General features: G+C 43.9%; 2 protein-coding genes and 1 pseudogene across 7 annotated transcripts; all 3 read left to right on the top strand.

Moving 5' to 3' along the window:
* The first annotated feature begins 1,993 nt into the window (after positions 1-1,993).
* LOC108890041 (C-reactive protein) lies at positions 1,994-5,258 on the top strand. Its single transcript, XM_018686801.2, has 2 exons — positions 1,994-2,924; positions 3,792-5,258. Exons 1-2 carry the CDS (start codon positions 2,861-2,863, stop codon positions 4,421-4,423), a joined length of 696 nt encoding a protein of 231 aa, XP_018542317.1. The 5' UTR covers positions 1,994-2,860; the 3' UTR covers positions 4,424-5,258.
* Positions 5,259-7,212: 1,954 nt separating this feature from the next.
* Positions 7,213-10,080, top strand: LOC108890042 (serum amyloid P-component-like; annotated as a pseudogene).
* A 239-nt stretch (positions 10,081-10,319) lies between these two features.
* LOC108890029 (inverted formin-2) lies at positions 10,320-21,174 on the top strand. 6 transcript variants are annotated; one of them, XM_018686778.2, is made up of 25 exons: positions 10,343-10,439; positions 10,870-11,098; positions 12,630-12,770; positions 13,000-13,261; positions 13,458-13,573; positions 14,152-14,311; positions 14,390-14,423; positions 14,507-14,648; positions 15,113-15,245; positions 15,405-15,926; positions 16,012-16,142; positions 16,289-16,350; positions 16,794-16,896; positions 17,134-17,219; positions 17,311-17,411; positions 17,863-17,933; positions 18,112-18,219; positions 18,305-18,375; positions 18,543-18,663; positions 18,803-18,967; positions 19,209-19,296; positions 19,944-20,066; positions 20,155-20,675; positions 20,767-20,829; positions 20,942-21,174. In XM_018686778.2, exons 3-25 carry the CDS (start codon positions 12,642-12,644, stop codon positions 20,945-20,947), a joined length of 3,318 nt encoding a protein of 1,105 aa, XP_018542294.1. In that variant the 5' UTR covers positions 10,343-10,439; positions 10,870-11,098; positions 12,630-12,641; the 3' UTR covers positions 20,948-21,174. The 6 variants fall into 6 exon arrangements, with proteins under 6 accessions (XP_018542293.1, XP_018542292.1, XP_050927565.1 ...); XM_018686777.2 differs by lacking the exon at positions 10,870-11,098 and having other exon boundaries at positions 10,320-10,439; positions 20,155-20,607; positions 20,770-20,829; XM_018686776.2 differs by lacking the exon at positions 10,870-11,098 and having other exon boundaries at positions 10,320-10,439; positions 20,155-20,607.
* The last annotated feature ends 215 nt before the right edge of the window (positions 21,175-21,389 follow it).

The following is a 21,389-nucleotide window of genomic DNA, read 5'->3' as shown; positions in this document are numbered from 1 at the left end:
TCTCTGTTCAACCTGTTTCCTCTGATTCCATCTTCACCTCCGACCTTTACTCAGAACCAGAGAACACGAGAACCAGGATCTTTGTTTGTTTGTTTGTTTGTTTGTTTGTTTACTGTCGGTCCATGAGCAGAAAATAAATGTAAAGTCAAATACAGACATGTTCAGTGTCCTGTCCTCAGTGTGACCAGAACTCAGACTGTTACAAACTGATCTGGATTCAGTCTCACCTGCGACAGATGTTCACATGATAAAAACCTGTGAGTAGAACTTTTATTTTGTTATTTCCTCTTGAGTCAGAACCAACAAAAACAGTTTGTCTGTTAAATTGAGCTGTGACTCGTCATGGGTTTGTCTGACACAGGTGTGACTCACCTGTGTGATGACATCAGAGGAATGCAGCCAAACAACAACCTGTTTAACTTCCTGTTCACCTGAACGCACCTGACCACAGGTGAGATTTGTTCAGATTCAGCAATACTTTGATCAGAGGTCCAGATCCTGGTCTGAGGAGGACTCAGTCACATGACCTAGACACACCTGATCCACCACAGATCAGACCCTGTCAAAATAAAAGTTTTCAGAAATGAAATAAAGATTTTAAACAAATCACAACAGAATTTAAAATAACTCAAAGAAAAGAAAAGAATTTATGAGCGTCAGGAGTTTACCTGTCCCCAGGTTTTTACTGATAATCAATAATCAATGATTAGACAGTGATTGGTAACAGATCAGATCCAGCTCAGCCTGGACTCTGTGAAACCAGGCCTTCATTAGTCAGGTTTGATGAAGCTCAGACAGGTGGTTGTGTGAACAGGTGGAGCAGGTGAGTTGAGCCACGTGAGCTGAGCTCAGGTGTGTCGTCACCTGGCCCAACAGGTAACCACCCCTCCAGCCGGTCAGACTGGTCAGACCTTCATTCCTCAGATTCAGGTATAAGAGGCCAAGGACCTGGGTAAGAGCGTCACTCTGGATCCTGACGGACTCTGCTGATCCTCTCTGGTCCAGTGGTTCTAGACAGTTCAACAGGAGTGAGAACACGTTTGTGAAATGTTTAGGACCACTTGATCAGGGCTGGGGAACTGTCACCTGGACCACACCTGTCACCTGGAGAACACCTGTCACCTGGACAACACCTGGATGTTTCCATCAGTCAGAGGAGGACCTGGATTCTCTGGTCTGAACTGGACTCTGATCAGGTTTAATCTGTGAAGCTGCTGCATTCACTGTCTGTTGGTTTGTGGGAAACTGGAACATTTGTACTTTTACAAAATACTCAGAGGATGAATTCTGTAGAGCCCCGCCCCCCTGACCCAGTATCTGTAATGAAATTGGCTCGGTCTGAAGGGGCGGGCCCAAACTATCTAACCTAACACTGTTGACACAGAGCAGAGAGTTTACCTAACAGGTGAGTCAGTCCTCAGGTTGACCTCTGTGTGTTGCTGCTGTTTGTTAAATAAGGAGAAGAGACCGATACCTGAGGCCTCACCTCACCTGTCTGTATCTCACCTGTCTGTATCTCACCTGTCTGTACCTCACCTGTCTGTATCTCACCTCTCTGTACCTCACCTGTCTGTATCTCACCTGTCTGAACATATGACTGGATCTGTCAGTGACAGAGTGAAAATATATAAAAATACTTAGAAAATGAATTTATTTTTAGCTGAACAGAAGGGGAGATGGTTTATTGATCATCGATCAGATTTCACATTTTTGTTTTAAAGTAAAACATCAAAATAACATGAGGTGTGTGCAGAGTGTCAGTCTCTGTGGATTTACTTTACTATGTCTGATCATTAGTTTCAGTTTCAGCAGCTGAAAAATGTTTCTGTTGTTTAGTTTTGGTTTCAGAGATAAAGGTGTTGAATGTTTGGTGTGTGTCTGCAGACCTGAGGTCAGTCTGTCAGGGTTAAAGGTCAGTTCATCAATTAAACATCTGTTTTCATCTGTTTACTTATTGGACTGACCTCTGACCTCTGACCTCACACTTTGTATGTGTCTGTTGGTCCACCTGGTCAGCGGAGGCTGATCCTGGTTCTGGTGGTGTGGATTTGGAGGAAGGAGCTTCACAGAGCTCTACCTGAGCTGGGCCTGTTTCCTGAGCTGGGCCTGTTACCTGAGCTGTGTCTGTTACCTGCAGCCACAGACAGTGATTGGCTTTGTGGTGGAGGACAGCTCAGTATTCATGACCCACAGTCTGAGACAGAACCTAGAGCAGGTCCAAACTTCAGGTATAATCAGGACTGAGCTTCTGAGAGTGGCTGGAAAACTTCTGTCACATTTCACTCTGAGTATTAAAACCTGATAATGTGACACGATGTGAAAACACAGAGAATAAACTATATATATATATATCTTCAAACCTGGACGAATGAATGGATGAATGGATCTGAACACATATCTGCAGTATAAAGAGGAACTCAGAAGAGAAAACAGTTAGAAACCACAGAAACAGGGAAGTGCTCAACTTCTCTTTTGTCGAGAACACAGTCACCAGGAATTTCAGAAATAAAAAGTGATGGTAAATCACGATGTTGTAACTTCAGAGATTGGGAGTCAAATGAGGGAAGAAAACCCTGAGCAGCTGGATATAACGTCCAGAGAGTTCAGGTCATCAACCAGAACTGAACTCGCCACCATCACAGGAGGACTCAGATCTTTCACTGCTGACAATAAGTTTAGTAAAAATACTGCTCTCGTGTTATTTCAGTGATATTAGTATTTTCACTATTGAAGCTAATAACTTTATCTCCAGGCATCAAAAGCATCCTCCGTGTTGTTCTTGGTTGATTAGTTAATTGATTGTTACTCTCAAACAGCTCTTATCATTTAATCAAACTGTGAATCCATCATCTTCATCACCATGGAGACAAAGATGCTGTTGTTCTTCGTTCTTCTCTGGACCACTGGATGTTCTGAAGTCCGAGGTGAGATTGTGGATTTTCCACTTAGAACTGATCTGGTTCTGACTCGTCATAAAACACACAAAAAATATTGACAACACAAGTAACACCATCAACCTTTAAATGTCCAGTTAAACTGCCTTTTTATTCTGATGCTGCTTCTTTAATGTTAGAGAAACAGAGTTTGAGTTGAACCAATCATCAGGTTAGAATACTGATTTGTGAACATGTTAACCTTTTGTTACCACACTGGTTTCCTGGGACTAATTTATCCTGGGTTGTAGCTGGTAACTGGCCTCAGTGGTCTGGACTGAACACAGCCCTCTGACCCTGAGCTTAACCTTTCTCAAAGTGTCCTCAGTTGTTAGTTGACATGTCTTTTGAAGAATAAAAAAAAATCTGCTTTGAAAAAGTGATTGAGACAAAATCAGCTATTTCAAAACGTGACGATGATGTCAGTGGTTAATTCTTTATGTTGATGTGTCAACAGTCAGAGCAGAGGCAGAGTTTAAACTGCACCAAATATTTTCTTGAAATTCCAGAGGAGAATCAAGGAAGGATTCGGAGGTTGAAAAGAGGAACCTCCTGATTATCTGAGGTTCCTCAACAAGCTCTGAAATAACACTATTTTCTCTTGTTTTTCTTTCCCTGGTTTGGTTCACTTTGGTCCAGTACTGTCTCGTCTTTTAGTCCTAGTTCAGTCCAGTTTTTTCTGATGTTTTACTCATGGTCTGGTCCAGTATTATTTGATGTTTTAGTCCTGGTCTGGTCCAGTATTATTTGATGTTTCAGTCCTGGTCTGGTCCAGTATTCTCTGGTGTTTTGGCTCTGTAATGTGTTATCTGTATTTTTTGATTCCTTCCTCTCAGACCTTTCTTCTGTTCTTCACAGATCTGTCCGGGAAGCAGTTCACTTTTCCAAATGACCCCCGAGGTGTAAACCAGCCCCACGTTGTTCTTCATGCCAAAACCAACTCCATCTCCACCATGACCGTCTGCCTTCGCTTCTTCTCCCAGATGAACCGGATGCAAGGACTCTTCTCTTTGGCGACTGTTGACCATGAGAACGCTCTGATGCTGAACAAAGATGGTGATGGATCATACAAAGCTCACACAGGCAGCGACACCTACATCTACAAAAAACTCCCAACCAACCTCCTGGACTGGAACTCAGTCTGTTGGACCTGGGACTCTCAGACAGGGCTGACCCAGCTGTGGCTGAATGGACTTCATACCTCCCAGAAGCTGCTGGGGAAGTCTGTGGTAAGAGGTGAGCTGAGTATCACCATCGGCCAGGAGCAGGACGAATTTAAAGGAGGCTTCAAAACAGACGACTCGTTTGAAGGGGACATTACTGACCTTCACATGTGGGACCATGTCGTGACTGCATGTGATATCAGGTCCTACATGAATCAGGGTTCCTTCTCTCCAGGGAACCTCCTCAACTGGAACAACCTGAACCACACAGTCTCAGGGAACGTCTTCATCCAGGACGCTGACTTTGTGGAACCGGTCTGTCAGTAATGTGAGCTTCATGTGGACATTGAGGTTCTAACTTCACTGTCAAAACAAAATAAACCACATTTATCTTGATAAAACGTAACAAATCATGATAATGTTGTTTACTGTGCTTTCATTAATGATGATAATCCGACAAACAAATTGGAAATGCTCTGTAAACTGCAATATACATAATTCATTAACAAAAAGACTGTGCTCAGTCACTTTGAGCTGAACAATCAGCTGCTCTTCAGACTCTAACAGCTCTGTCACACTGATGTTTATTCAAATGTGAGGATTCATTGTTATTTCTCAACGGAGTCTTTTGCTGCCAAACCTCAGCATTTTAAAAATCCTCTTCTTTTTTGTAAACATGTTTCATTGTGTTTTTTAAAAGAACATCTCAGTCAGTTTTACTGTGTGTTTGTTGAGTATCAGCATCCACCAAAAAACACAGAGGAAAGTGAAATTTGATTCATCTAAACAGTCTAATGCATTTATAAAATATTTGAAGCAATTTTCTACCATGTGTGTTTGATGAACTGCAAAGTGACATTAAGTTTCTTTCTTTTTTACTTAGGTCTTTAGGAAATTCAGTTTTTAACATTGAAGGTGATTTTCGCAGTGTTTCTTTAAAAATGAATGACTTCAGATTTTATACAGTTATATTCTAGGTTTATCTGAAGAAGAGTCCATCACAAAAGTCAGTAAACATCTAACAGAGAAGTGCCCAGGAGTCTTTAAAAGTGACATTATTTTGTGTGTTGTTATTATTCAAAAACCCCTCACTCGCGGTGACTGTTGTAACACAATGAAAAGTAAATGATAAAAACAAATAAACAGCTTTGAGTAAAAAGGACTTTAAAGAAAAGTGTTTGTTCTCTGACTCAGCCTGAGGTTCTGGAGGTTCTGGTCCTTTGTTAGGAATCAGGATCTGCACAAACCAACATGTCTACAATACAGTGCTGAATGCATGACATCCTCCATCACATCTTTCTGTGCTGAGCTGATCTGTAGCTCATTAGATGGTCAGTCAGCTCCATCTGGTGGACAAACAGTAGAATTACACCAGCCAGGACTGACAGAGAATGAGCAGCTTCTTCTTTCCAAATGTTTCCTCTACACATGAAGGTGGAAAGTGTCTGTAAGTCGACCTGAAGTGAGTTCAGCAGGTGAGAATCCTCCCAGAGAAATCTGTAAATGTCTGATCAACAGAATCAAGTCAGAATCATCAAGTGTCGTGTCTCTGTTTGACTGGACAGTAGAAATGTTTCTGACTCTCATTGGTACAAATATTCTGGAGGTTATTTAGAATGATTTCCATGTGTTGTTGTCAGTGGTTAACAGATAAAACCAACTGAAAATCATTTTATTGTCCATAAAATGTTACTGAGTGTTAAACTTTCTCCATGTTTACCTGTTGTTTTGATCAATTCAGCCTAATATCCATTTCCACAGCTTTAATTCATCTGCACAACAACAGTCGTGTCAGCCATTGGAACGTAGGCCTCCTTGGTTTCTGAAGAGGTTAATGTATAAACAACTGTTTAATGTTGCAGCAGGTAAAGGTGGAGCTGATTACATGTTATTTTCTGCTAAAGAGACTTCAAGTTTTAGTTAAGTTTTTTCTTAAACTGTAATACAATACCATCATTAATCTATTGACTATATTTTGTTTGTTTTTTTGACCGAATCGATAAAGTAACTAACTTACATACTTACTTAATACAAGTATTCTACTTAAGCTCAGCACTCAAATAAATGTACTCACTTACTTTCCAGCACTGATTTTATAAAAGAGGTCACAAGACAAAAATTCTGGAAACTACTGCTTTCATCTTCTTAATAATCATATGGTCATTCTATTTGTTTAAAAGTCAAAATTGAAAATCAACCATGTAACTACAGCTGTCAGGTAAAAATGTAGTGGAGTAAAAGTATTTTGTGGCAGAAAAGGAACTGCATTAAACTGGTTTAAGTCCTATCTATCTGATAGGCTTCAGTTTGTACATGTTAATGACAAATCCTCCATGTACACAAAAGTTAGACATGGAGTTCCACAAGGCTCAGTGCTTGGACTATTTCTATTCACCTTGTACATGTTTCCTTTAGGCAACATTATCAGGAATCACTCCATAAACTGCATTGTTATGCAGATGATACTCAACTATATTTGTCAATGAAAGCTAATGAAACTAATCAGTTAGCTAAACATCAGAACTTAGGGACATTAAAATTTGGATGACCAGCATTAGCATCACTAAACTCTGAAGTTATTGTACTCGACCCTGAACACCTCAGAAATACATGTTCTAATGACATAGTTATGCGAGATGGCATTACCCTGAGTTATCGTTGATCAGAGTATGTCCCTTAGCTCCCACATAAAACAAACTTCAAGGGTAGCTTTCTTCCACCTGTGGAATTTGCTAAAATTTCTTTAATGTGTTTTCTCTAATTTAATGTAACTGTGACACATGAAAGGTTCCTACATTTGTCCACCCCCCAAATCAAAGACTATCCACCAAAAGCTAAGACAAGAACATCATCTAATCCATCCTTCTCCATTATTAAATTATATGAAATTTTTTCACGTCATCTGAAAAACATCGTCACAGTTTTGCTGACACTTCAACAGTGAAACCACAAAAACAGGGAAGTCTATCACGTCTCTTTTAAGGAATTTCCTAAGAAAATGATGATAAAACATGATGCTGCCACTTTAGTGATAATGAAAAAAAAACAGAACAAACAGCTGAATATAAAGCTCATCATCAGTTTTTCTGTAGGATTCTTTCAGCTGGGAGAAGACGATGAACTCTGGTCCAAACTGTCAACTTACAGGTAAATTTAACCAACCTCACTCCTAGAAGAACAACTCTTCTTCTTTTACTAATAACAGTAAATATTATATTCACAGTAAAAGTCCAGGACTTAACGGTATGAGCTGTAAAATGAGTAATTCAAGTACTGCTAGTGTTGATGACTCTGAATGTCAGTGGTTGATGCAGTAACAGTCTGTTCAGTTACAGGGGCTGTAGAATAACACAGTCCCTTTTACGATGTTAGTATTTCACTGGTGCCCTGTCCTGCTTAATCTGTGGGCTGTAAACTGAAACATAATCCAAATAATTAACCTCAACTCCACATCAACAAAAATACAAACTATTATATTTTTTATAAAGTAAATGGATGTCACTGGTATTTAATTTAATACCTTTATGAGTAAAAAAAAGAAAGATCCAAAATCAAGTTCCACTTACTGTTTCTACCATATCACACATTTTCATCAAGGATTGGATTACAGTCATTTGCTGTGGAGATGGACATGACCTCAGTAGTTGTGATTTCAAGTCCATTTTATTTATATAGCGCCAGTTCACAACAGAAATTACTGTATCTCGAGGCACTGTAAAAAAGTCTGGAAATTTAAAAGTCTGTCAAAACCATGACCACTCAAGGCCCACTTACTTTTTCCACAGCTTTCTACTTGAAAAAACTAGTTCTCTGGAACTGTGATTTACCACAGAGAATCTTTACATTAAAATCAAATACAGTAACTTAACATCCAGTAAAACAAAATGTGAGCTTATGTTGTGAAATATTTTCAGGTTCTGACTGACTGAGCTGAGACCATCATCATGAAGATGCTGTTGTTCTTCAGTCTTCTCTGGACCATTGGATATTGTGAAGTTCGAGGTGAGATGGTAGATTTTCCTCCTCAGTACTAATCTGGTTACAGCCATATGAAGTCGATATGATGCAACTCTGTGTGTTTCTATGTTGAACTGAATATTTCACTGGAATGGGTCTGACAAAAAATGCAGAATATGCTGAATGTTCTGTTAGGAAGCATTAGGTTTATTTGAGTTTCCTGAACAAGCTCTGAAAATTTGAGATTTTTAGTCCTGGTTCAGTCCAGTATTCTCTGGTGTTTTAGACCTGGTCGGTCCAGTATTCTCTGTTTTACTGTCTGCAGTATTCTCTGTGTTTCTGTCTTGTCTGTCAGATGCTCTGTTTTCTTGTCGTATTTCTGTGTTTTAGTCCTGGTCCGATCCAATATTCTGTGGTGTTTTAGACCTGGTTTGGTCCAGTATTCTCTGATGTTTTGATTCTGTAATGTGTTTTCAGACTTAGATTTTATTGATCCCTTGGGATGACTCCCTCAGGGAATTTAAGTAGTCTAAACTACTCTTAAAGAGTCTTTCCTCTCAGACCTTTCTTCTGTTCTTCACAGATCTGTCCAGTAAGCAGTTCACTTTTCCCAGTGATCCTCATGGTATAAAGGAGCCCCACATTGTTCTTCATGCTAAAACTGACTCCATCTCCACCATGACCTTCGCTTCTTCTCCCACCTGAACCGAACACAGGGACTCTTCTCTTTGGCGACCGTTCAACACTCCAATTCTCTGATACTGACCACGGTTGGCCTGGGATCGTACAAGGTCCATACAGGCAGTGATACCTACACCTACAATAAACTCCCAACCAACCTCCTGGACTGGAACTCGGTCTGTTGGACCTGGGACTCTCAGACAGGGCTGACCCAGCTGTGGCTGAATGGACTTCGTACCTCCCAGAAGCTGCTGGGGAAGTCTGTGGTAAGAGGTGAGCTGAGTATCATCATCGGCCAGGAGCAGGACAAATTTAAAGGAGGCTTCAAAACAGACGACTCGTTTGAAGGGGACATTACTGACCTTCACATGTGGGACCACGTCGTGACTGCATGTGATATCAGGTCCTACATGAATCAGGGTTCCTTCTCTCCAGGGAACCTCCTCAACTGGAACAACCTGAACTTCACAGTCTCAGGGAACGTCTTCATCCAGGACGCTGACTTTGTGGAACCAGTCTGTCAGTAATGTGAGCTTCATGTGGACGTCAGTCGACTCTTCATTAAACCCCCTCCACAAAATAATAATGATTCAATGTCAAAAAGAGATCACAGCCGTGAGCGAACATCTGATTGCACCCACCCTCCTCACAATACCAAAAAATATCATCTTTGAATTAGTTGATTAAAAACATTAGTTTTGATACAGATGTGTGTATGTGCATGCACTGATATTCATATACACACTTGGCCATTATGTCACATTACATTCATTAACATAGGACATCAAACCATTTTTGTATTTGTGTGTAAAACTGTTTTTGAATAATCTTTTTAGATCAGCCTGATCTTACAGATTTCATCCTTTTTACTGAATTTGTATGTATTTTAACTCTTAATATTTTAAACATATGTAAGATGATGCCACTCTTTTTCTTTTCAAACATGTTTGAAAATCATTTCTGTGCAGTGCTGTTGTCTAAATTTTAATGTTTGTCATTTAAAAGAAATTAGAAATCTGTAGTTGACGAAACAATCTCAACTCAAGGTCAACTTACTTTGTTGTTCTTTAGCTTTAAATTGTAGAGTTTATGTTAAGCTAATTAGGTAATAATTATAATGGTTCTTTTGAAATTACATGATAACTAGATTTATATGGTTGTACATACTTTTCCCAATGATTCCATACTGTAGGTGATGTATGGAACAATAACTGAGATCGATATAGTATAGTATGGGAATGGGCTTGAACGAATTAGCAGCCTTTGCAGTTTTTATTGTTAGCTTAGCTACGATGCTAGCTGTATTTGCATTTATGTTTTCCGGAATAAAACCTCTAACACAGAAAGCTTGTTCAAATAAATTTTATTTTGAGACTTAAATCTCGACCTGAGAAAAAGAAGTTTTACACTTAATTTTGTTTAACTGCACTTTTATTTTCTTTACTTTATTTTTCAGTAGAGCACAGAAATCTCTCAGAGAACAACCAGAGAACTGTGGTTACACAGGTAACTTTTATTTAAAAATAATAATAATAATAATAATAATAAAGCCTGCGCACATGCACCCGCGCAGATGTGGCGGCTGGTACCGCGGTGACCTATGACCCCGCCCACCCCCCGGTGGACGTTAGCGGATTTCAGGCGGCGGTTCACCGACGGACAGCCGGGGAGACTCAGACCGTCCTCCGGTCCTCCGGTTCTCACGGTAAGGAGCAACTTTAAATACAAAACTCATTTTAAAAAGTTCAGATTTAAAGTCAGAGAACATGGCGAAGTCTGAGGGGGTGAAACGTTAAGACGCTTCTGCCGAACTCCGTTTGAAAAACTAAAGTTTCAAGTACTTCACGGGAAAAACCTGCTGATTTATTAAAGAGAAAACAGCGTCTGAATCACTGTTGGCCACTCTGTTAATCGGCAGGTTTTTACTGGTCATACATTGTTACTGAATTGTTCATTTAAAAATACGTATAAATCTGCTTTGCCTGGTGATGTTACTTCAATCCGATTTGAAAATGAAGTTTTATAGAAATGAGGATGTTTTGATGAATCATTTCTCTGCCGAGTTCACCAGATTACTCCAAGTATATCGACAGATTTTAAAACCGTGTTCCAATTTGTGTGATTTTTTCCTTAAGTGCAAAGAAACATTAAATTGCGAGAGTTTTGAACGGAACCTGGTTGGACTCTGAGAGAGCAGGGCGGGACAGAGAGGCTGGGCACGGTGCCAGTCCTGTGGGTGGAGAGAAACCACCGCCTCAAGGCTCCGTCTGTCTCCAACACCACAGGCAGTGATTTACCAACCAAAGACTGAACCCAGATCAGATGAATCCAGTCTGCTGTTTTCAGCCCAGTCTCAGTTAATCAGTGAGTAAACTTGGACTTGGTGTGTTTGTTGGTTGTTGTTGAGGAGGAGTTGGTTCCTGATGTTTCTGTCGGTTTAATGTGACACACTTTAACACCAGCTGTGAACAGGGTCTTAAACCAGTTTCAGGACTTTATGAAGTTTAGTTTTTCTTGATTCTCCTGTGAACAGACGCTGATCTGATCCTGATCAGATCTGAACTTGAACATTGACTGACAGAATAATATCAGGAAAGTTTGTTTGACTCAGTTATTTTGCAGCGTATTTCTCTGGAGGTCAGAGGACTGACACGTTTGTTTTGCTCTGATCTGACGTCTTATCATTGATCAGTGATTGATCAGACGCTGCCTGTTCTCTCATTAATTCAGACAAACCTCGTCTCAGCAGAAACCACAGCTTCGGTCTCTGGTGTCAGGTTCCCTCCTGAGCCGATGGAGAGATAAGAACTGGTTTAGAAAATGTTTTTATTGGAAAACATCTGGACGAACGAGTCCAGAGACGTCAGTGGAGCAGCAGAATAAAACTTTATTATAGTCTGAGGACAGAAGGTTCCTCAGGTTCACATCAAACCTGAAATCAGCAGTTTTACTGTTCTCGTCTTTATTCCTGTTTTTACTTCACTTCCCATCGGTTGGTTTCAGGTCGTTCGTTAAACGTGATTTTATAAAGTTATTGTTGATTTAAAACTTTACTGACGGGGCGACGACAAGAGAAACAGACACAGACTGAACTCAGCTTCACCTCAGCTAGCGAGAAGGAATTTCTCCACCCACTCAGTCTGTCGTCACACCTGAACACACCTGAACACACCTGTGACACACCTGAACACACCTGAGACACACACCTGAGACACAGCTGAGACACACCTGAGAGACACACACCTGAACACACCTGAACACACCTGAGTCACAGCTGAGACACACCTGAGACACACCTGAGATAGACAGACCTATATTGATGAATATGTATTGATTAATAGTTTTCTGTCCAGATCTGAGTTTTGATCCATTTACAGAAGTGAGTGACAGATTAGAAACAGAACCAACCACAGGAACTACATGATGTTTAAATAGCAGCAGAGCTCAGGTCATGAACGCCTCATAAAGACTCATTCATAGAGAGAAATATGTGAGTCGTCAGAGTCACAGGACAGAGACTCTGAGGACTCAGCAGACTGAAATCTGCATCAGCAGCTCAGAACAGGAAGAAATATTCAGGAAAGTCATGTGAGGAAATTAAACTGTCGCTGGAGAAAAACTGCTGAATGAAAACTGAACAATGAAAAAACATTTCACAACAATGAGTCAAACTTTTACTGGATTATTTATTTCATAATGTCTCATTTAGTCATGGATCAGTGCACCAGTCAGTGTTTATGTCACAATAATGATGCTAAAATACAGAACATTAGAGCTGATGTGACAGAAAACTGATCGGCTCACTGTGATAAATAATCATTTACAGGATTAACTGGAGGACTTTTGAACCTAGTTGTAGTTTTAAACAGTAAAACTCTGTCTCGTCTCTTTGCAGTTTCTTGTCATTATGGCAGCCAAAACCAAATGGGGGGCGGTGAAGGACCGTGTGACTGGAAGCCCCGCCCACGACCCCGACGCCTCGCTGGAGGCGAATCTGGAGAACGCTGACCCCGAGCTGTGCATCCGACTGCTGCAGGTACGACCGCTGACACCCGGTGGTCAGGACAGGAACTACAGCTGAGACATGAACTGAATATGAACAGAAGTTTTCCCCTGTGGTTGTTAATGATCACAGCTGCTCCACAGCTCCACCTGCTGGACTGTTTGTCTGATAAATGAGCTTTGATTTTAATTTTAATTAAACAAAACCTAAACCTCAGAGTAAATCAGTGAACCTGTCCCTGGCCTCTCGGCGCCCCCTCCAGGTTCCCACCGTGGTGAACTACTCTGGTCTGCGGCGGCGGTTGGAGGCCAGCGATGAGTCCTGGATGGTGCAGTTCCTGGAGCTGCGAGGTCTGGACCTGCTGATGGAGGCGTTGGAGCGTCTGTCTGGTCGCGGCTGCGCTCGCCTCGCCGACGCCCTGCTGCAGCTGACCTGTGTCGCCTGCATCCGAGCCGTCATGAACTCCTCCGCAGGACTGCACTTCATCCTGGACAATGAGGGCTACGTCAGGACCCTGACCCAGGGTGGGTGCTGTCAGGTCTCTGTTTCTTATTCTCCACGTCGATACAGTTTGGTCCTAAATATCAAAGAGATCCTTCCTCACTTTCCTCCTCCCGTCAGGTGAACACTCCTGACTCTGACCCTGCTTTATGACATGTGATCTTATTGGTTGTTTGGGAGTCATATGACCTCTCTGTGTCCACCTGTGTGTCCTCTCAGCTCTGGACACGTCCAACGTCATGGTGAAGATGCAGGTGTTTGATCTGCTGGCAGCTCTCACTCTGTTTGACCCTCGGGGGCACCACCTGGCTCTGGATGCCCTCGACAACTACAAGGTAACTGCCCCAGAACTCTGAGGCTGCACTGGTTGTTCTGGGCAGTCTGTGGTGTGAATGTGTGAGACTGTGGCCGTGTGAACTAAACATACATTTAGTTGTTACAGAGTATTTCTACTGTTCAGTAAAGTATCTGATGCTAAAGTGACTGAAGTGAAGAGCATGACGCAGCAGAAAGCTCAGGACTGTGAGGACAGACTGTATCAGCTCTGTCTTTGTTCAGTTATCGCTCAGGGTGTAGCAGCAGGATGTGGCTGCAGATAAGACTCAGAACAAACACCTCACATCAGGTGTCATTGACTTCACCCAGGCTTGTTTTCAACTGCTCTGTGCCCAGAACTGAGGCATGATGGGATACCGGCCCTCACTGGAGTCATGTAGGCAAGAACTTACCTGTCCATCCTTTCTAAAGAAGAAGTGTCTCTTCTAAAAACTACATGTGGTGTCCTGTAGAGAGACATCGTCCAACGATCATTTATTCTTCATCTGTGAATGTATTTAAAATAAAACCCTGTCTTCAAACCTCAGGTGTTGAGATGTTTATTTCAGTGTGACAGGTTGTGTTCCTGTTTGTTCAGAGTGTGAAGAAGCAGCAGTACCGCTTCAGTGTCATCATGAACGAGCTTCACGCCACCGATAACGTGGCGTTCATGGTGACGCTTATGAGCGTCATCAACGTACTCGTGTTGGGACAAGACGACCTGAGGAAGAGGGACCGACTGCGACAGGAGTTCATTGGTACGACCGCTCATCAATACATCACTGATCACAGTCAGATTATTGATTATTGATTGACTGGGGCTCCTGTTGTTACAGGCCTGCAGCTGTTGGACCTGCTGCCCAGACTGAGGTAGTGACTTCAATTCATCTCTGGAATAATCAATAATCAATAATCAGATTGAGTCCGTCAGTCTGTGACGTCTCTGTCTCCAGGGAGACGGAGGACAAGGAGCTGAACATCCAGTGTGATGCGTTCGAGGACTCTCTGACGGAGGATGAGGAGGAGATGGAGCGACTGTACGGAGGCATTGACATGAGCAGCCATCAGCAGGTCTTCACCTCCCTCTTCACCAAGGTAACTACACCTGTAACTCCTCCTCCACCTGTCACCTCCACCCCCACCTTCAACAAAGTGAGGTTCAACTCCACCTGAATGCTTAGAGGCTGTACTCACTTCCACCTTCAACATCAGCACCTCCACCTTCAAAAAAACGTGATCCATTGCACCTGCACAGATCTCCACCTTTAACACCACATTCAAAACCTTCACCAAAGTCCCACTCACCTCCACCTTCCACATGTTCACATCCAGTCTCCACCTGCACCCACACCACCTCCATCATCAACCCCTCCACATTCACACACACACATACACACACACACACACACACATCACGGACACCTTCACCTTTCAAAACATTCACCTCCATCCTTTACTTTCCCCATCTCCACCTTTAACTTCCTCACCTCCACTTTCTCCTCCGTCAGTCTGTGTACTTATATTAGTGACGTTGTTCGTCTGTCCCTCTGTGTCTCCAGATGTCCAGCAGTCCGTCCTCCGTCCAGCTGCTGTCCATCCTTCAGGCCTTATTGATGGTGGATCCGGACAGAGCTGAGATCTGGTCGGCTCTGGAGCTGCTGGCTGACCGAGCCACGCTGCTGGCCCAGGACCGTAAGTCTGGATCAGGACTTCAGCAGATGAAGTCCTCAGAGTCAGACCAGATCTGGTAGTCCTCTGGACTGCTCTCTGTCCTCAGTATCACAGTTAGGTCTAGTTTCTAACAAGGACCAGTAAAATAACTGTGGATTTGACTGGTGTGTTTGGTTGTAGCTGATTTGGAGACTGCTGACTGTCTGCTGGAGAGGCTCCTCCCACAAAAGTCCACCTCAGCCAATCAGAAGATCCGAACCATTGACAGGGCGGTACAGACTCGCCTACCAGACAGCCCCCCCAGCCAATCAGAGACACTGATGAAAGATGCCTCAGCAACACCAGCTTCAGCTGTGTCCTCTCAAGCGCCTCCCCCTCCTCCTCCTCCCCCTCCCCTCCCTAGTATGGGGGCTCCGCCTCCTCCTCCTCCTCCCCCTCCCCCTCCCTTACTTGGTATGGGAGCTCTGCCTCCTCCTCCCCCTCCCCTCCCTGGTATGGGGGCTCCGCCTCCTCCTCCCCCTCCCCTCCCTGGGATGGGAGCTCCGCCCCCTCCCCCTCCAGGTGACATCATCGTAGCCCAGACATTTCAAGGTCTGGGCAGGTCATATTACAGCCCCACCCCCCAGATAAGCCACGCCCCCTGCCCCACCCTCCGCATGAAGAAGCTGAACTGGCAGAAACTCCCATCCAGAGTGGTGACAGGTAAGTCCATCCTCAGGGTCAGGTCCAGGACTCTGGTCCTCACCTGTGGACCACTGAGTGTTCATGACTGTGTCTCTGTCTGCAGCTCATCAGTCCCTGTGGACGTCAACATCTTCAGACGGGGTTGAACCAGATTACTGCAGCATCGAGCAGCTCTTCAGTCTTCCTCCAACTGAGACCAAGACTAGGACCAAAGCCAAGACCGAACCCAAAGAGGTTCCACAGTTTTAAGTCGGACTAAGGGACTGTAAATGTAGTGACCTGTTCTCAGCTGTTGGTCGAGTACAAACAGCAACATAAAGTCACTGAGCGTCTTCTTCTTCTGTCGTCTCTTTGTCAACATCTGTCGTCTCCGTCCACAGATTTCCTTCATCGACGCCAAGAAAAGTCTCAACCTCAACATCTTCCTCAAGCAGTTCAGATGGTGACTCCTTCATTTTCTCAATCCTCAAGCCTTTCAGCCAATAGAAACACATCTCTGCAATGACATCACATTCAGTCCTAACACACCTGAGACAGGTAAAGGACAGGTGAACTGTCACCTGTCCTGCCTGTACACTTCATATTTTACACGTTATCGTTTACCTGTCTCACCTGCGCTGCACCTTTTCCATCTGTCTCACCTGTACCTTGTCCCTCTTAGTCTACCTGTCCTTCAACTGTCCTGTTTCATCAGTCCTTCATCTTTGTTTCATTTGTTCTACCTGTTTTTTTAACACCTTCACCTGTCTCACATGTCTCTTGTTTCACCGGCACTGTACAACACTCTCTACTGGTTTTTACCTGCCAGCTGTCCCTTACTGTCTCACCTGTCCTTTACCTGCTTTGTTTCCTGTCTCACCTGTTTCCTGTTTGTGTCTGCTTCAGTTCCCATGAGGACTTTGTGTCTCTGATCCAAAGAGGAGACAGGTCCAAGTTTGATGTGGAGGTCTTGAAGCAGCTGATCAAACTGCTGCCGGAGAAACATGAGGTCAGAGGTCACGGGAGTGTGTTTTAATTCTATCTGTTCTGCCCCTGTCTCACCTGTTACCTGTCTCTTACCTGTCACTTCTCACCTTGACTCATTCTTTTGCTTCACCTCTCATCTGTTCCTTTTTTACCCACCTGGCATTTACCTGTCCTAACTGTTCCTCACCTGTTCTATCTCACCTGTCCTGTATCACCATGTCTCTTACCCGTCTCACCTGTCTCACCTGTCCTTCCCTAGATTGAGAATCTTAAGTCTCACCAGGCAGACAGGGACAAGTTGGCATCAGTGGACCAGTTTTACCTGCAGCTGCTGGACGTTCCCAGGTAGAACAGAGCTCCTGCAGTTCAGACACATCTACCACTGATCAGGTTTATTGATTAATACTGAGTGTGTCTCCCTGTGTGTGTGTTGTAGTTACTCTCTGAGGATAGAGTGTATGTTGCTGTGTGAGGAGAGCAGCTGTGTGTTGGAGTCTCTGAAGCCCAAAGCTGAGCTGCTGGACCGAGCCTGTCAGAGTCCGTATACACACTGAACACACACACTGAACACACACTAAATACACACTGAACACACACTAAATACACACTGAACACACACACTAAATACACACTGAACACACACACTGAACACACACTAAATACACACTGAATACACACTGAACACACACACTGAACAGGAAGTTAAACATCTGAACTGTAGTGACCTGTGTCTGAGGTCGTTCACCTTGTGGTCCAGCAGAGGGTGCTCTGAAATCCACAACCAGCTCCACGTATTGCTGCTCTATTGATCGATCAGTTAACTGAGCTAATCGATACAACTGAAGCTGTGCTGATCAGACAATCAGGACACTGAAGCATCAGAGCAGCAGATGAAACTGATACTGAAACTGTTGTGTTCATCATTGTTAACTTCTCACTCTGTTTTTACTGTGTTGTGTTATTTCGTGTTGTGTCGTGTTGTGTTCAGGTGTGAGGGAGAGCACTCGGCTGCCCAGCTTCTGTAAACTCATCCTGAGTGTTGGAAACTTTCTCAACTATGTGAGTCTGTTTGTTGACAGATAACTTTATATTTAAAGCTACACTCTGTCACTTCTGCAGCGCCCCCTGCTGCCTCCTGTGGTCATTAACTCTGGAAAAGTTCCTGTCAACAGGTTTTGTTTTATCTTTGACTGAACTGTCAGTGTCAGTCATGTTGTGTGTTGTTGTTGTGTATCAGGGGACTCACACAGGGAACGCTGAGGGCTTTAAGATCAGTACTCTGCTCAAACTGACAGAAACTAAAGCCAACAAGTCCAGAATCACCCTGCTGCACCACATTCTGCAGGTAACTGGAACCAGACCTGGAACCAGACTGGTCCAGAACCAGCACTCATCACACTTCATCACTGTTCTGTCTGTGTCATCAACAGGAGGTGGAGGAGAACCACCCGGACCTGCTGAACCTTCCTGATGATCTGGAGATCTGTGAGAAAGCCGCAGGGTAAACTACCACAGACGTTCTCCACAGGAGACGTTCTCCACACTAACCGGGTTCTGACATCAGACGTTCTCCACATTAACAGGGTTCAGACGTTCTCCACACCAACAGGGTTCTCCACACTAACAGGGTTCTGAGAACATCCTTTTCAGTTGTGTTTTTTTCTGCAGGTGTAACGTGGAGTCGATTCAGTCTGAAACACACACTCTGACCAAACAGCTGAAAAATGCTGAGACCAAAGTTTCTTCTTCGTCCGAGGATCTGAGGGAGCAGTACCTGTCCACCATACAGGTGAGACAGAGCAGACAGCACCCCCTACAGGAGGACTTATTAACCTTTATTCAACCAGCAGTGCTATTTTCTGACTTCTCTGGCTCACTAACAGACCGAGATGGTTTTGTCATCTTCTTCTATGGTGGTGTATTTTCAGGAGAGCCTGCGGGCCTGTGAGCAGCTGCAGCAGCTGTTGTCCTCAGTGGAGGACAGGAGGACAGACCTGTCCATCTACCTGTGTGAGGACAGCTGCAGCTTCTCCCTCAACGAACTCTTCAACACCATCAAGACCTTCAGAGGACTCTTCCTCCGAGCCATCAAGGTCAGCCCATCACAGGGTAGTACGGTCAGCAGCCAATCAGAGAACAGAGTCGTCACTGATACTTTCCATCATGCTCATATCTTCATGTTATTGATCAGAACATTTGTACTGCAGGTGCAGAGAAACAAAAGGGAAGCAGGCAGAATCTGATCCCAGTCCAGCGGTGCACAATTTCACATTTAACTCCGTCATATGTTGTAGTGAAAACTTGTATTAACTCAATTAATCCGATCATTTTCAGGAGAATGAGAGTCGTAGGGAGCAGGAGAAGAGGAGGAAGAAGCAGGAGGAGGAGAGGAAACACAAAGGAGACACCAGCAACAAGATCAGTAAGTAATTCCACCTTAAATCCAGTCTGCAGGTGATCAGGTTCACTGTCCGGTGACTCTGTTCTGAGAGATCCAGATGACTTGTTTAAAGTCACCTCTCAGTCTGATCCCATTTCACTTTGTTCCTTTAAAGGTGCTATCTGTAGGTGTCTCCTATTGCTACATCGCTAATGTTAGCATTAACAGCTGTTTACTCACCAAGAGCTTCAGCCATCATTGTGTTTAACAGAGCAGAGGTTAGAATACATCTGAGCAGAGCTACGTCTTCTCCTCATGTTGGACTGAGGACAGAGTGGACACTACAGAGACTCACTGTCACAGAGTGGCATTAGGAGACAGGACGGAGCTAGCTGGTTAGCATGCTAACTTCAGTAGAGGAAAAGAAGTGATAGAAATAGAAGCAAACGTTGGTGTTGTTTTCCTCCTCTGGACTCAGCTCCTGGTGAGTGAAGGAATTAAGTTTGATGCTGAACTCACGTTTCTTCAGACTACTCAGTAAACAGCCGCTAATGCTAACGTTAGCTATGTAGCGATAGCAGCAACTTACAGATTCTTCTGTAAACCAGAACAGAAACTCTCCTGAACCATCACACAGGTTAATACACAACAAAGAAAAACAAACATAAACAAACGGGTCTGGTCCTCAGTCAGGAAGGACGTGTCTGAACAGGACGGCGGCTGCATCATCGACAACCTGCTGGCCGAGATCAGGAAGGGCTACAACCTGAAGAAGACCAGACCCAGAGCCGAGAGGGGCAGCAGAGTCCACGGTGAGCTGTGCTGGTCTTCTGTAGTCTCTGACCTTTGACCTTTGGTCTCTGAGTCTGACTCTGAATTTGACTGTGCTGTTGTTGTCAGATCATCCCGGGGTCATGCAGAGGTTAGTGGCTGTGGATGAGCCAGACTCCTCTGTTTCCAGCCAATCAGAGAGGCCCACAGATCCACCACAGACAGTCCAGGTCCCCAAAGGTCCACCACCTGAAACGAGACCAGAACCAGGCTCAGAGCCCCAGAACCCTGAACCCTCTTCCTCTCCTGTTGCTGCTGACACAGAGGGGGACCAGAGCCAGACCAGAGTCCAGGACTCTGAGGTGGACTCTGGTCCTGAGCCAGAGACCAGAGATCCTGCAGCAGAGGAGGTCCAGCTCAGACCAGAGGGTCCAGGAACAGAGGACGATTCATACACGGTAAAGAGGAGCGAGGAGTCTGAGTTTGAGGAGATCACATCGTTAGAGGCCAGAACTACCGAACACGACAAGGACCCAGATCCTGGTCCAAGCAGACCAGCCAAGTCCAGGACCAGTTCAACAGGTCTGTGTTTAGATAAAATCATCAGGACAAACCAGCCTGGTTTCAGCTCAGACACCGGCTCTCTGTGGGTCAGTGTAATCCAGTAAAGGTGGTGCGTGTGTGTTGTGTGTGTTTTGTCTACAAACTGACCAATCAGAACTCTTCTTCTTTGACCTCCAGCAGCAGACGTTCCTGTTGGATCCAAACACTCGAAAACTAAGAGAGGCTGTGTTTCACACTGAGGTGAGTTGAACCTGAACCTCTCACCTGTCAGACTGAGCTCAGGGAAAAACAAACTGTTTCAACCAGGGTTTTACTTGATTCTTTTTATTTGTTTCCTGTTTTTCTTCCTCAGTGTTGACGGAGGAGGACTCGTCTCCACGGCAACAGGACTGAATCAGATCCAGTTTGTTCCAGGGGTTTTAGTTTCAGCTCCAGATGTTTGTCTAACCTGATGAGGCATTTACAGACTGTCTGTAAATAGCAGAGTTGTCTGAGCAGGTTCAGTCTGAAGATGTTTTAAAATCAGCTCTGTGTTGTTTGTTCTCCCACAATGCACTGCTGCGAGGAAATAAACAGTGAAAGTTACTGTGTGTGTGTGTGTGTGTGTGTGTGTGTGTGTGTGTTAATGCTCCTAATGACCACTTCCTGTGTAATTGTATAGAATCAGCATTAATGAGCCGGTAACAGTCATTACCTTAACGACCAGTACTCTGATTACTCTGACAGTACTTTGGGGGGGTCAGGAGGTCCGGGACCAGATCCAGGTCCACGTCACCCATGCTGATCTACTGTTGTTGTTG

This window comes from Lates calcarifer, linkage group LG7_1 (genome assembly GCF_001640805.2).
Source record: "Lates calcarifer isolate ASB-BC8 linkage group LG7_1, TLL_Latcal_v3, whole genome shotgun sequence".
Taxonomy (NCBI): domain Eukaryota; kingdom Metazoa; phylum Chordata; class Actinopteri; family Centropomidae; genus Lates; species Lates calcarifer.
Note: the sequence above shows the minus strand (reverse complement) of the source record. Positions and strands in the feature narration are given on the sequence as shown.

Excerpts from the sequence above, each read along its gene's own strand:
- LOC108890041 (XM_018686801.2), top strand. The coding sequence starts at position 2,861 with ATGGAGACAAAGATGCTGTTGTTCTTCGTTCTTCTCTGGACCACTGGA. Across the intron at positions 2,925-3,791 it reads TGGATGTTCTGAAGTCCGAG|ATCTGTCCGGGAAGCAGTTC; the intron begins GTGAGATTGTGG and ends TGTTCTTCACAG.
- LOC108890029 (XM_018686775.2), top strand. The coding sequence starts at position 10,335 with ATGACCCCGCCCACCCCCCGGTGGACGTTAGCGGATTTCAGGCGGCGG. Across the intron at positions 10,440-12,629 it reads CCGGTCCTCCGGTTCTCACG|TTTCTTGTCATTATGGCAGC; the intron begins GTAAGGAGCAAC and ends GTCTCTTTGCAG. Across the intron at positions 17,412-17,862 it reads GCTGGACCGAGCCTGTCAGA|GTGTGAGGGAGAGCACTCGG; the intron begins GTCCGTATACAC and ends TGTTGTGTTCAG.